Below are 14,586 nucleotides of genomic sequence, written 5' to 3' on the forward strand. Positions count from 1 at the left end.
ATGGGAACATATATGTACTAGTTCAGATCATTTGCAGTAAAAAAAGTTCTCTAAATGTCCACTAGGTGTCAGGGCTGGCCTTGCTTTTCATTTTCACTTGACTACAGGAACATGGATTCAGCCATAAAAGATATTTGTCCATGAGAGGTCGCTAGACATTTCGTCACTTACCGTTAGTCAAAGGAGCTCTCAGCGTCTTCCATGTCCTTAAATATATTGCTATCCCGAAGAATTATAGATTTGGCGTTTAGGATGACAGTATATTTAAGGAACATACGAAATACACAGTATATGGACGCCCCGTTGGAGAAGGTCAGGCCACAAATGTGTGTGAGGGTTGTGAGATTGAACTTGAGTGCTTTATGGAGAGCCGGACAGCAAACGAAAAGTATTTGCTCACTCCCCGCCACTCCTGAGAGCTTCTCTCGGTAAACCCATTAGGCAAAGCTGCAAGCTTAGTTTTTTTTTAAGTCTTTGGTGGATCTTGACAGGGGCAAGTGAGTCTTACCACCGCAATTCTGGCAGGAATCTGAATTTGGAAACAGCCTGTAGTCTATGGACCACGCTACAACAATGAGGGTCAGTATACGCCATTTGCAGTCATTGTAACAGCGCACTCAGGCCCCTATGGGGACCAGGATCCCCTCCCTAGCATCTTCCCTGCGGAACCCCAGGTCGGTGTTTCATCTGTTGAGCCTGGCGACTAGCCTGGGACTCTAGGCCAAGATCCCACCCGTCCTCTATTTAAACGATGCTCAGTTCTGTAGTGACTCAGACGGGCCAGCCAGTGGAGCCCGTTGGAGCTGAGGCTCAAGCAATCATGGCCTACCCCAGAGTGGCTCTGCTCTCCAAGGCTCAACGCATGGATTTATTCATGAGATTCTGGGATTATTCCCAAAGTTTATTTCATCTGACACTATCAGGGACTACTTCACCAACTGCATCAAGGGTTGCTGGTGGCCACTGCACCAACTCCAATATCAACTATGGCCCAGGTTCCAATCCCCTCGGCCTTTAATCAGCACATGGCATAATCCGCATTCAAGGTGCTCACATATCAGATGGGTAGCTGGATTATCAGATCACAATGTTTCCAGGATGCTTCAGACTACTGTTTAACATGGCTGTGCCAAAGCCCCATTCAGGGAGCAGGTGATGGTGGAGTAGGAGACTCTGGCGGCCCGGTGAAGCCATCTGCTGCACCATGAAACCACTGCAAGTGGTGGTGTATTGGGGATCACAGAAAGTTCTTCCACACTTCCCAAGAGCCAGGACAAGGTGTAGGAGAGTCCCTCTCCCACAACCCTAATATCATCAGCTCCATTGCTTTGATGCAGGGTTGTCCAACTCCAGGCCTCGTGGGCCAGATCCAGGATGGGTTTTCAGGATTCCCCTCATTAATATTCACGAGATACATTTGCATACAATGTACAATGATTCTAAATGTATTCACATTTTTCCTCATGAATGAGGGATATCCTAAAAAAAAACGTCAGGATTCTAGCCCTCGAGGGAATGAGTCGGACAACCCAGCTTTAATGGAAACCCCACAACTGCTTTTGGGACCAAATGGAAAGCTACTGCCAGGCAGAGTGTCTGAAGTCGGGACATTCCAACGCAGCACTTCCCAAGGCCCAATCAGGTGTCGGGAGAAGGCCTTTCTACGAAACTGCAATATCCAGCAGGGAGCCATTTACGAATAACCATCTGCTACGCGGCCCAGGGAACAGGGGTGTGGTCCAGGGGTGTTGCTAGGTCTGGAAAAGATCCGGGGTTATGCTAATGTCGGGACTCGAGGCTAGCTAGCCTTTTGGTTGTAGCCCCCGACCTTCTATTCTGGCTAAAACCAAAAGACCGGCGGCTGTAGCCCACTCAGGCCCCCCTTGCGACGCCTATGAGTGGCACACTGTACCCCAGACAGGTAGAGAGTTAAAATGTATCCGAACCTTCGTTTCAAGCAAATCCAGTACCTCTCCTTTACTTCACCAGAACAGTGCAGTGGAATTCCTACCTCTCGCCATTTCTCTGCAGAGCTTGCTCATAGAAACCCTTAACTCTCCTTAGAATCACTAATGAAACACCAATTAAAAAAATGGAAGTAAGAAGACCCAATCACCTTGGAATTTCCAACTCTTTTAAAATAATTTCATTTGTTTTCATTTCATCTCAAAATCATTTACCTATGCGGAAGTTAGCAAAGATGGGAGAGAGAGAACCCAGCTCCTGCCGGCATTAATACTCAAAGTCCTTTCCACAGTGTTAAGATGGTGACCAGCCCTTTTAAAGCCCCTCTCCGCACCCTGGATACTGAACTATAAAGCTTCATTGCCAATCAATGCACTGCAGGGAACCTCCATTCAGGGATCAGAAACCCGCTCCAGGAAGTATAAAAAAAGGCTATGGCCCTCATTGCAACTATGCCGGTCCGGAAACAATGGTGCCAGTAAGCTTCCCAGCATAGTGGTTTCCAGACCGGCATATTACAACTGTGCAGGCGGGTGACCTCCTGCCCGGCAGGTCAGACCTCAGAGTTTTAACAGAAGCACTGGTACCTTTATTAACATGCCAGTGCTTCCATAGTCTCCATTCCCATAGAATTTACCATTTGCGAGTGCCTGACTTCTCGGATAACCAGGATTGTAACTGGGAAATCAGGCGCCGGTAAATCATTACGGGTTCCTCAATGTGGAGGAGGAGAAGCAGGAGTGCAGACGTGCCTTGCAAAGCAGTGTTAACCGAGTCCAGTGCTGGGCCAGGAAAGCTGAGTGTAGACAGAGGGGTTATGGTCCTGAAAAGACTGCGAATACCAGGGCACAATACCACTCATGGTGAGAAGGGTATCCCTTTAATTATTAGAGCTTTGGGTGAGAGCCAGCCCCAGGAAAGGAACCAGTACCCGGGAGAGAGAGAGCCCCAGGAGCTCAGCCAGGCCATGAGCGGGAGAAATCCCCAGGAAGGGAGACAGTACCTGGGAGATAGAAAGAACCAAGAAGGTAGCCAGACCCAGGACATGAGCCAGAACCATAGACAGAAACCAATCAAAGGGTCCGATGGAGCGATAGCTCAGATCTTTTCTAGAGCCAAAGATCATTGCGGAAAGAGGAGTTGTGGCAGCCTGATAGGGCAAGACACCCAGACCCTGGGGACAATCCACAAACCTTGAGTGGGAGAATCGGTGTCTGTTGTGGGTTCCACTTGAAAAGGGGAACTGAAACTGGTCATGAGGAGACTCAGGGAAGAGTACTCTAAGCTGTTGTTGGCTCTTCCAGTGAAGGATAACAGACGCCTGTTGTGGGCTCAAGCGCAGGAAGGCGACCCAGAAAGAAGTGCTGCATGTGTCAAACTCTCAGTGACTGGGAGTGGCTCTTCCTGTGAATTCAGGGTATTAAGGCCCTGTAGGCTATGGGTATACCAGGGAACCGCAACTACACTTGCAATCTAGGTCTCATTAGATTATGTCCCAATTCAGCCTATTTCGGTTACTAGCCCATCCTGGCACTGTAGATTGTCCTTCTATGTAACCCCATAGGAGTTTGGCCCACCCTTATTCCTATAATTATGGCTTTGGGGGCTGTGGGGATCTAGAGCACAAGAGCTAAAGGTCCTAGTCAAGCAAGGATCCTTTTCCTATTCACTGTTTGTACAGTTGCATCAAGTGCGTCATCCTGTTCTGTTTTTCTCCCCGTTATTCCCATAGGTGTTTATCCACTGGTGATGCTGTAGGCAGACCGATATTCCACACAGAGCCGGTGAGTGGCACAAAGGAGAAGGAAACAGCACAGTAGCCAGACATTGCAAGGAATGCGAGCCAGGGCAGGGATAAAGGTTCTAGAAGCAGGTGCAAGGGACCTGGTTCTGGGAGAACATGGAGTCAACGAGGAGGCCTACTGAGAGGACCGTGCACCAGGCATCAAAGGTAGAGAAGGAAGGAAGCTGGCGAGACAATGAACGACCTCTATGAAGCGCAAGATGCTGCGAAAACACAGAGTCATTGAGGAGGCCAGAATGCACAAAGTGTGTACCAGTCACAAGGTCGATCTCATGGGACTCCATATGGAATTTTTACGGATTTACCAAGAGCATCATATCCGTTGCTGGGAATCTGACGATTTTTAAAGGTAAAATGGAGGATACACCCACAGTTATATGCTGTCCTCTACTTCACCTCCAAACTTGTAATTTGGCAGTGCAGGAAAATAGAGGCGCTACCAATACTGACATAAAAGTTGTGGTAACAAATTATTGCCAACAATTTCCTGCATCGCTAATCTTATAACAATGCACCCTCGCCCTTAGCTTTTATTGGGTCAGCTCATTACCCTTTGAACCAATGGCCTCCATGACCTTAAAATGGTTATGTGGAGGATCATTTTCCTATCTGATGTGACTTCTGCTAGAAGACCCTTGAGGTTACGTAAATGGAGGGACTGCTCAAAGGAAGTGGTAGGACTTAAGAGCTGTAGGAATTTGAAACAAAGGGGTGGCGTTCTGCCACATATATTTCTAACAATTGTTCTTTACATTTCTATTTGCTACAAAGATTTTCACATTTCGCACGCTAAGTATCAGAGGAGCTCTGTACTCATAGTTCTTTAAGTGCAGGGATACAAAAAAGAATGTCACTATGGTGACTATTGGCTTATTTATTCAGCTAATGTCACAAAAGATTTGGCTTTAATTTCCCATAGTGTTTAAATAGTTTTTTTTAACAACACTTGCCTAAAAGTTGGCAAACATGCAGAAAAGAGAACAAATAAAGAGCAGACTGAAGCCACAATTCAAATTTATCAAAACATGATCATAAATTTGCTGAAGCATGTACATAAAAGCAGAATAATTTTGCAGCAATTATGTACAGAGAAACACATAAAGCATGTAATTGTAGTTAGTGAACCAGAGTTTCGTCTTCACAAAAAAGGCATCCTGGTGGTTGTTCCAAATGATGTACTGGATGTCTTTTTAAGGGGAGATAACCAAGTCTTTGGTCTACGTCTAGATATTTATCAGATGGTGTGAGGGGACGGGCGTGATTGGCCCTGATGGAAAGATGGTCCCATGACGTTTCGGCGTGGAACGCCTTCTTCAAGGGTTTTGACCCAGTCTCCCTAAATGGGGGAATCAAGTGAGGACGTAATTAGTGTAGATGAAACACTGCGGTGTTGTGGCAAAAAACCGAGATACTAGCATGTGTTAAAACCAAATTAAAAAAAAACCCTGTGGGTGAAGAGTGTGTAAAACAAACTCTAGCTTGTGGACTTGTGCTGTCTAGTAACTGACCTGTGGAAGTTTACTTAAAGAAGTGGGTGATGAAGGTCGACTTCCGATGTTATAGTGATGAATGGCAACAAACCCAAAGTGGGAACCTCAACTTTCACTGATACCTTGAGGTAGAACCATGTAATATGAACGAAAGTGGTACCAGGAGGACACGAGAGACTGAAGAAGGTGGGCAGACGAGTATGAAGCTCAAATCATTATATTCATTTCATTATAGGCCATTTTGTTTGTTTACTTTTTTTTAAATATATTTTTTATGGCTGCCATGGAAAGGGAGAAGGGAGAAGGGATTACATGATGTTCCTTCCTCCTAATCCCTGGCGGCCATTTTTTTTTCTCGAGTTGAGAAACGGTTTCAACATCATTTCTCAACTCAAGAAAAAATTATAATAGTACCCCAGTATGACATGCCGGGGTACGAATAGCGATTGAACCCTCAGAGGAGGGGCCTTACCGGTTGGTAATGCCCCCAGGGCTAAATTAAAGCACTTGCTTCGCTCAGGCTTCTAACTATCGCCCCGGGGGGCATTACCCTCCTTGGGTTCTATTGCTTAAGTCAGGCACAGAAGGTTGAAGGCTCGCACCACGAATGAGCCTTAATGGATATGTTAAAAAAAGCTTTTGGCCAAACATTGTCGAATATTTGGCAGTTGAACGAGTAGAGCGCTCATTATCATACCGGTCTGTACGAGGACATTTTACTCAGTTACAATTATATCTGAAGTGGCGACTGGTTAAAATGACCAGTCGCAAGGTCCACTAAGGATGTTATGCTCCGATCACACAGAAGGCGTGAGGTACTTATTGTGTTGCTGACCCATGGTTGTTAAGCCAAGGAAATAATTGCTTTTACCCTTATTCTTTTTTTAATTTTTTTTATTGTGTTACAGTCAATGTAAACATTACAATTATGACTTTTCACAAGATTTTATATTAACAATACAAAAAAGGTTACTACCTAAAATCAAACACGTTACATACTTAAAATATACAATTTCATATAAATGTCATTCATAGAAAAAGGGAAATGACGGTATTGGCACAGTAAAAGAGGCATATGGGCTGTGAATTCACACTAGGAAAAAAGATGCAAGCATTGCTGTAGCCTCATATCTCGAAGTGAAATGCAAAATAGGATTAATGCTTTTCAAAGAGAAAACCTAATGGTCTTTTAGGCATGGATTCCTCTAGTATATCAACTACACTAGAATCATCGTTTGTGTAAAATAGTGGAATAACTCTAATTAGTTTGGACTGTTAGGTATAAGCCGGAACTATTGCATTAGAGTACAGATTGGGATAAATGGCATATGAGGAGGGAAACACAGCCTGTTTGGTTATTTGCCCACCCATTGACTGCCCATGGCTAGGCTAATCCCTATGGCCAGTCCCACCCAGTTCCTGCCCATCCCTGTCCAAAACACTTCCTCATGGGAACTCTTTGAGTTTGCTTTATTCAAGCCTTACCATCAAACATTGCACTCGAAGTGGCTGACATTTATTCAAAGCAGTCTGCTGAGAGTTGATTTAATTGTAGCTGTAAACCAACTACTGGTACAATAAAAATGTTAGCCCGCTGCCTTCCACCACTCGATTTATAAGCACTGTGCGTTTCCTTCACTGGAGTCCGGTTAAAAACAAGCATTGTCCAAACCAACAACTTTGGCTTGTGTGTAATTATTAGGCATTTGCTAGGCACAGCTACTAGATGCCCAGGTTGCTACTCACACCATTCTACACCGGCTACCAACAATGGCTAGTTAATACCACTACGGCTGTTCCTGGCAATTGTTTTTCCTATGTCTACACAAAAGCCCAAACTGTTGGCATTGCCAATGCTTGTTTTTTTTTTAAAGCATGTGATTTCACTTATTGGATATAGATTTTAGGTGTGCACGATCGAATGTTAGTTCACCTTTTTTTAAAGATGCACAATTTTGTTAGTCTTGGCATACACATTTTTATGAATAACCTTTAACATGATGGTTGAATTTCTAGGTAATTATGTGCTGGTTATTTCTACTCTGTTCATGCTTGATGCTTTTATGGACTTCATCCGGATAAAGCTATATGATGATGATTTATTTTATTTATTTATTTTGGCATTTATAAAGCGCGCTAATCCTGGGGCATCTGGGCGCTGATGGTTTTCTTTAGCAAATAATTGTCATTTTGCTTTCCACCTTTTTTCAAATGTCTTTTTATGTCTTTATTTTAGTAATATTCGTTTTACCGTGCGCTGTTTACGCACCATGTACAGCAAGTCTGTCCTCCACACATTTCTATCACAGTGCACACCCCACACACAATCCTACAGAAACCCTTAGAGCACTGCTAATTCCTACCTAAGACCGCTGTGAGCGACACCAAACAGCTTGGGCGCGGTAAATCTCGCCAGCCCACCCAACCATGTATCTGCATTGACTTTGATTGAGATTAAGGGCCTAATCACAGATCGTTTTCCAATGGGGTTTGGCCATTATAAAACGCTCTTGGGAATTAGACCCCAAGCCTCAATAGGCACTAGCGAAGGCTACATGATTGAAGGAGTTGTGCGTATTTATATGTTGGGTTGTGAATAGTGGTTTGCCAGCAAATATGCTCAAAGTACATGAAACATTCTGAGAAAGACGTCCACTGTCTTAAAAGTCATTTGTAATAAAGACGAGGGAAAACGAGACTTTATAAAAGGAAAGTTACCTGAGGCCCTGGCAGGTGCAGACAGAAGCAAAGGAACCCTGCAGCCCTTCCACGTGGCCAGCGTAGCAGCAGTGATCCTAAGAGGAGGGAACAAACACGGAAATCAAGATGAAGGGGAGACCGTATTTACAGGTGGCATCAATCTGTTCCTTTCACCAGAATGTCCTAATAATTAAAGGGCACCTGAGGCCAGCATGCCCAATGGCGGTGCGGCTGTTTCTCTCCAGCGGCCTGCAACGGAAGCTCCCCCCCCCCATGCAATGCGCAGTAAACTCATCCATTCATCTCAGAATGGTACATGCCAGAGCACGAGCAGCAGCGACGGCCACGGCATCGCCACTTCATGGGCCTACAACTCTGAAATGCAAACAGCCTTTGGCACCAGCAGCTGCTGGTGAAGGGGTGGAGGGGTGGAGGGTAGCGTGGAGAAAGCAGCTGGACCGCCCCCTCCCTCTCTCCCCCTCCCCAGGTGTTTAATACAGTGTGGAGCTCTTCTAACTCACCCGGAATGGCGGGAAGTGAACGCAAAACGTGACGCAGGCTCCCCTCGATGTGTATAAAGATTGGAATGAGCCAGACTGACCAGCGCGTGCTATGGGGCATTCTCCTCCGCATTCCTCTTTCAATGACCAAGCAATGAAGTGAGGTATTAATCATGACTAGAGTCACCAGATGTATAAAGTAAAAAACCGGGACAGGGCAACTAACATAAAAGTAGGACTAACTCTTGAAAGTGCCTGTCAAGGCACTACACTGCAGTAGCGTTTGGAGGAGAAGGGGGTTTAAGTGTCATTGTTCAAAGAAACACGTTATAATTAATTTATCACATATCTTAAGTTGCAAAATGCAGCATTTCTTCTGTGCAAGCTATGCCTGCCAGCAGTCGAGACCTAAAAAAAAAAAACTGGGACCACTGCAGTTTTCAATGGGAACATAATCTTGAGAAAGGGGGACAAAGCAGCAAAAAACAGGACAGTTCCGGCAAAACCGGGACGTCTGGTCACACTAAGCATGAGGGAATACGAGAAAGAATAAGCATTCCCACATCATCCCTTACACCGTGTTCCTCCTCCCTCTCATTCCTTTTTCTACTTCTCATAGCTCACTCCAATTCTTACATACCTCAAAGCAACAGGACAGTTCACAAGGAGATAAGTCCTGTCTGGCAGGGCCGGACCTAGGATTTGCGGGACCAAGTGTGGCAAATTAAATGCGGGGCCCGTTAATTTGCATTTGATAACATCACAGGAAGTGACATCACAGGATGTGACCTCACACGATAATAACCACTACGTATGTAGGCAGCATGGTAATCCGAGAGGAGAATTTCCAATAACTACACTAGCAAAGTATGAAAGGTGCCCACCTTTTAAGCCAAACACTTGTTGAACACATAATGAAATATTCCAAAGAAAACAAAATCCAAACATGAAACATGCGCGCTTATGGCACTTTTATGTTTTCTTGTGGGTAAGCGTCTGCATTGGAAACATGACAACCTGGTGTGGAATCCTAGTAGCTGAACACATGAACAAGCACACTTTTTTTTAATGCTGGCCTAAAAAAACACAGAAACAGGGTTGCGTCTACCCGTTAAAAAAAAGTGGGAGGACGCTGTCCACCCACATGTATCGAGTGCCCTGAAAACCAGTACAGGGCCAGAACCAGAGAAAATATCTCCTCCAGTCTCCAGAATGACAGCCTCTCTTGTCACATCCTTGGTAAATATTCATGGCTCACTTGCATGCTCCATATATACAGGCCGATTCATGGAATTAATGTGCGCCGAAAATTTCGGCGCAAGAGTGCGAAAACATGCATTTCGCAGTGAAAGAGCGAAAATCGCAGTGCAAGTGCGATTATCGCACAGAAAACAGCGCACATCTATTCATGGAAGTCCGTGCACGCGCAAAACGTAGGATGTGCGCTGAAAAAGTGCGCGGCGCACGCTGGCGCACGCTGGCGCACAGGTCATCGAGCGCCGTGCGATAAGGCCACAGCGAATTCGCACATAGCGCAGCGCACATAACAAAAGTAGGCGTAACACGGGGCGTTACACGCAGAATGGGGAACAACTCGTGAAAATGTGGGCGTCACGGGGGAAGTACAGGAGGCAAGTGCGCGGAACGCCCACACGGTCGCCTACAACATGTATTCATGGAATGGAATAGGGAAAAACAGCACACGGCCAAAGACGCGCACAGGCCCATACATGTCCGCCACACGAAAGCAGGCGGTAGCATCCCTGCGCAGGCAAAAAATGTGCGCCAAAGTTCTACACGCGCGAGAAGTTCCACAAGCGATCGGGCCTGGGGGAGCGTGTGCGTGTATTACAGAGGTGCGCGAGAAGTTCCACACGCGATTGGCCTGTGCGCGTGTATTTCAGGGGTGCGCGAGAAGTTCCACACGCGATTGGCCTGGGCGCATGTATTTCAGGGGTGCGCGAGAAGTTCCACACGCGATTGGCCTGGGCGCGTGTATTTCAGGGGTGCGCGAGAAGTTCCACACGCCATTGGCCTGGGCGCGTGTATTTCAGGGGTGCGCGAGAAGTTCCACACGCGATCGGGCCTGGGGGAGCGTGTGCGTGTATTTCAGGGGTGCGCGAGAAGTTCCACACGCGATCGGGCCTGGGGGAGCGTGTGCGTGATTTCAGAGGTGCGCAAGAAGTTTCACACGTGATTGGCCTGGGCGCGTGTATTTCAGAGGTGCGCGAGAAGTTTCACACGCGATCGGGCCTGGGGGAGCGTGTGCGTGTATTTCAGGGATGCGCGAGAAGTTCCACACGCGATCAGGCCTGGGGGAGCGTGTGCTTGTATTTCAGAGGTGCGCGAGAAGTTTCACACGCAATCGGGCCTGGGGGAGTGTGTGCGTGTATTTCAGGGGTGCGCGAGAAGTTCCACACGCGATCGGGCCTGGGCGAGCGTGTGCGTGTATTTAAGAAGTGTGCGAGAAGTTCCACACGCGATTGGCCTGGGCGCGTGTATTTCAGGGGTGCGCGAGAATTTCCACACGCGATTGGCTTGGGCGTGTGTATTTCAGAGGTGCGCGAGAAGTTTCACACGCGATTGGGCTGGGCGCGTGTATTTCAGGGGCTCGCGGGTGTTTTTACACGCGATCGGGCCTGGGGGAGGTGTTTAATACAGTGTGGAGCTCTTCTAACTCACCCGGAATGGCGGGAAGTGAACGCAAAACGTGACGCAGGCTCCCCTCGATGTGTATAAAGATTGGAATGAGCCAGACTGACCAGCGCGTGCTATGGGGCATTCTCCTCCGCATTCCTCTTTCAATGACCAAGCAATGAAGTGAGGTATTAATCATGACTAGAGTCACCAGATGTATAAAGTAAAAAACCGGGACAGGGCAACTAACATAAAAGTAGGACTAACTCTTGAAAGTGCCTGTCAAGGCACTACACTGCAGTAGCGTTTGGAGGAGAAGGGGGTTTAAGTGTCATTGTTCAAAGAAACACGTTATAATTAATTTATCACATATCTTAAGTTGCAAAATGCAGCATTTCTTCTGTGCAAGCTATGCCTGCCAGCAGTCGAGACCTAAAAAAAAAAAACTGGGACCACTGCAGTTTTCAATGGGAACATAATCTTGAGAAAGGGGGACAAAGCAGCAAAAAACAGGACAGTTCCGGCAAAACCGGGACGTCTGGTCACACTAAGCATGAGGGAATACGAGAAAGAATAAGCATTCCCACATCATCCCTTACACCGTGTTCCTCCTCCCTCTCATTCCTTTTTCTACTTCTCATAGCTCACTCCAATTCTTACATACCTCAAAGCAACAGGACAGTTCACAAGGAGATAAGTCCTGTCTGGCAGGGCCGGACCTAGGATTTGCGGGACCAAGTGTGGCAAATTAAATGCGGGGCCCGTTAATTTGCATTTGATAACATCACAGGAAATGACATCACAGGATGTGACCTCACACGATAATAACCACTACGTATGTAGGCAGCATGGTAATCCGAGAGGAGAATTTCCAATAACTACACTAGCAAAGTATGAAAGGTGCCCACCTTTTAAGCCAAACACTTGTTGAACACATAATGAAATATTCCAAAGAAAACAAAATCCAAACATGAAACATGCGCGCTTATGGCACTTTTATGTTTTCTTGTGGGTAAGCGTCTGCATTGGAAACATGACAACCTGGTGTGGAATCCTAGTAGCTGAACACATGAACAAGCACACTTTTTTTTAATGCTGGCCTAAAAAAACACAGAAATAGGGTTGCGTCTACCCGTTAAAAAAAAGTGGGAGGACGCTGTCCACCCACATGTATCGAGTGCCCTGAAAACCAGTACAGGGCCAGAACCAGAGAAAATATCTCCTCCAGTCTCCAGAATGAAAGCCTCTCTTGTCACATCCTTGGTAAATATTCATGGCTCACTTGCATGCTCCATATATACAGGCCGATTCATGGAATTAATGTGCGCCGAAAATTTCGGCGCAAGAGTGCGAAAACATGCGATTCGCAGTGAAAGAGCGAAAATCGCAGTGCAAGTGCGATTATCGCACAGAAAACAGCGCACATCTATTCATGGAAGTCCGTGCACGCGCAAAACGTAGGATGTGCGCTGAAAAAGTGCGCGGCGCACGCTGGCGCACGCTGGCGCACAGGTCATCGAGCGCCGTGCGATAAGGCCACAGCGAATTCGCACATAGCGCAGCGCACATAACAAAAGTAGGCGTAACACGGGGCGTTACACGCAGAATGGGGAACAACTCGTGAAAATGTGGGCGTCACGGGGGAAGTACAGGAGGCAAGTGCGCGGAACGCCCACACGGTCGCCTACAACATGTATTCATGGAATGGAATAGGGAAAAACAGCACACGGCCAAAGACGCGCACAGGCCCATACATGTCCGCCACACGAAAGCAGGCGGTAGCATCCCTGCGCAGGCAAAAAATGTGCGCCAAAGTTCTACACGCGCGAGAAGTTCCACAAGCGATCGGGCCTGGGGGAGCGTGTGCGTGTATTACAGAGGTGCGCGAGAAGTTCCACACGCGATTGGCCTGTGCGCGTGTATTTCAGGGGTGCGCGAGAAGTTCCACACGCGATTGGCCTGGGCGCATGTATTTCAGGGGTGCGCGAGAAGTTCCACACGCGATTGGCCTGGGCGCGTGTATTTCAGGGGTGCGCGAGAAGTTCCACACGCCATTGGCCTGGGCGCGTGTATTTCAGGGGTGCGCGAGAAGTTCCACACGCGATCGGGCCTGGGGGAGCGTGTGCGTGTATTTCAGGGGTGCGCGAGAAGTTCCACACGCGATCGGGCCTGGGGGAGCGTGTGCGTGATTTCAGAGGTGCGCAAGAAGTTTCACACGTGATTGGCCTGGGCGCGTGTATTTCAGAGGTGCGCGAGAAGTTTCACACGCGATCGGGCCTGGGGGAGCGTGTGCGTGTATTTCAGGGATGCGCGAGAAGTTCCACACGCGATCAGGCCTGGGGGAGCGTGTGCTTGTATTTCAGAGGTGCGCGAGAAGTTTCACACGCAATCGGGCCTGGGGGAGTGTGTGCGTGTATTTCAGGGGTGCGCGAGAAGTTCCACACGCGATCGGGCCTGGGCGAGCGTGTGCGTGTATTTAAGAAGTGTGCGAGAAGTTCCACACGCGATTGGCCTGGGCGCGTGTATTTCAGGGGTGCGCGAGAATTTCCACACGCGATTGGCTTGGGCGCGTGTATTTCAGAGGTGCGCGAGAAGTTTCACACGCGATTGGGCTGGGCGCGTGTATTTCAGGGGCTCGCGGGTGTTTTTACACGCGATCGGGCCTGGGGGAGCGGAGTACGTGTATTTCAGGGGCTCGCAGGTGTTTTTACACGCGATCGGGCCTGGGGGTGCGGGGTATGTGTATTTCAGGGGCTCGTGGGTGGTTTTACACGCGATCGGGCCTGGGGGAGCGGGGTACGTGTATTTCAGGGGCTCGCGGGTGGTTTTACATGCGATCGGGCCTGGGGGAGCGGGGTATCACTCACCGTCTGCCTTGCGTGTAGAAGAACGCGTAGCCAACACCCACCCGCTGTGAAGTAATAGCGTGTGAACCCCAACGCCTGCAAAACACACGCACCGCACCCCATGAAAAGCAAAGCCCGTGCGCGATACGTCACAGACGCGCATACGCGCTAAGGGCCTTTGGTCCAATGGAATCGCGTATGCGTGCTGACGCGCTTACGCGCTAAGGGCCTTTCCTCGATTTACACGTTGATGTGCAGAATTTTCACGTGCCAAATCACTCCGTATCAAGCTGGCCACGCGTAAGCACACGGAAGACCACGCTCCTGCCCAAAAGGCCGAATTACTGCCCCCCAGAGCCCCGAGCAGCCTCCCACGAGCCATCTGCTGCTGCCTGCCTGCCTGCTGCCACCGTGCCCTGCCATTTGGTGCCTGCACATCAGCCATCTGCAGGGCTCCAGTTGCCGTGTCCACCCCTGCTGGAACAGAACACTCACGACTGGGATACCATCGCTCCACAGCCCAGCCCCAGGACCCAGTTGCCCACCCACGCCTGCCTCGGGGGTCGCCATGTCGGGGCAAACACCATCCAAGACCACTGGTGACCCCCAGCCAGAGGGGCAGAGGGCCACCAGCTTCAGTCAGA

The 14,586-nt window shown here is 48.3% G+C and overlaps 1 protein-coding gene across 1 annotated transcript in view; it reads right to left on the reverse strand.

Annotated features, from left to right (window-relative positions):
• ADAM33 (ADAM metallopeptidase domain 33) overlaps positions 1 to 14,586 on the reverse strand; it is a 390,445-nt gene that overhangs the window by 206,126 nt on the left and 169,733 nt on the right. Inside the window, exon 4 of the mRNA XM_069630341.1 lies at positions 7,978 to 8,054. Coding sequence (XP_069486442.1) covers positions 7,978 to 8,054 — 77 coding nt within the window. The remainder of the gene's footprint in view (positions 1 to 7,977; positions 8,055 to 14,586) is intronic.

The sequence above is a fragment of the Ambystoma mexicanum genome, chromosome 6q, assembly GCF_040938575.1.
Source record: "Ambystoma mexicanum isolate Mex_15411 chromosome 6q, UKY_AmexF1_1, whole genome shotgun sequence".
In the NCBI taxonomy this organism is placed as follows: Eukaryota; Metazoa; Chordata; class Amphibia; order Caudata; family Ambystomatidae; genus Ambystoma; species Ambystoma mexicanum.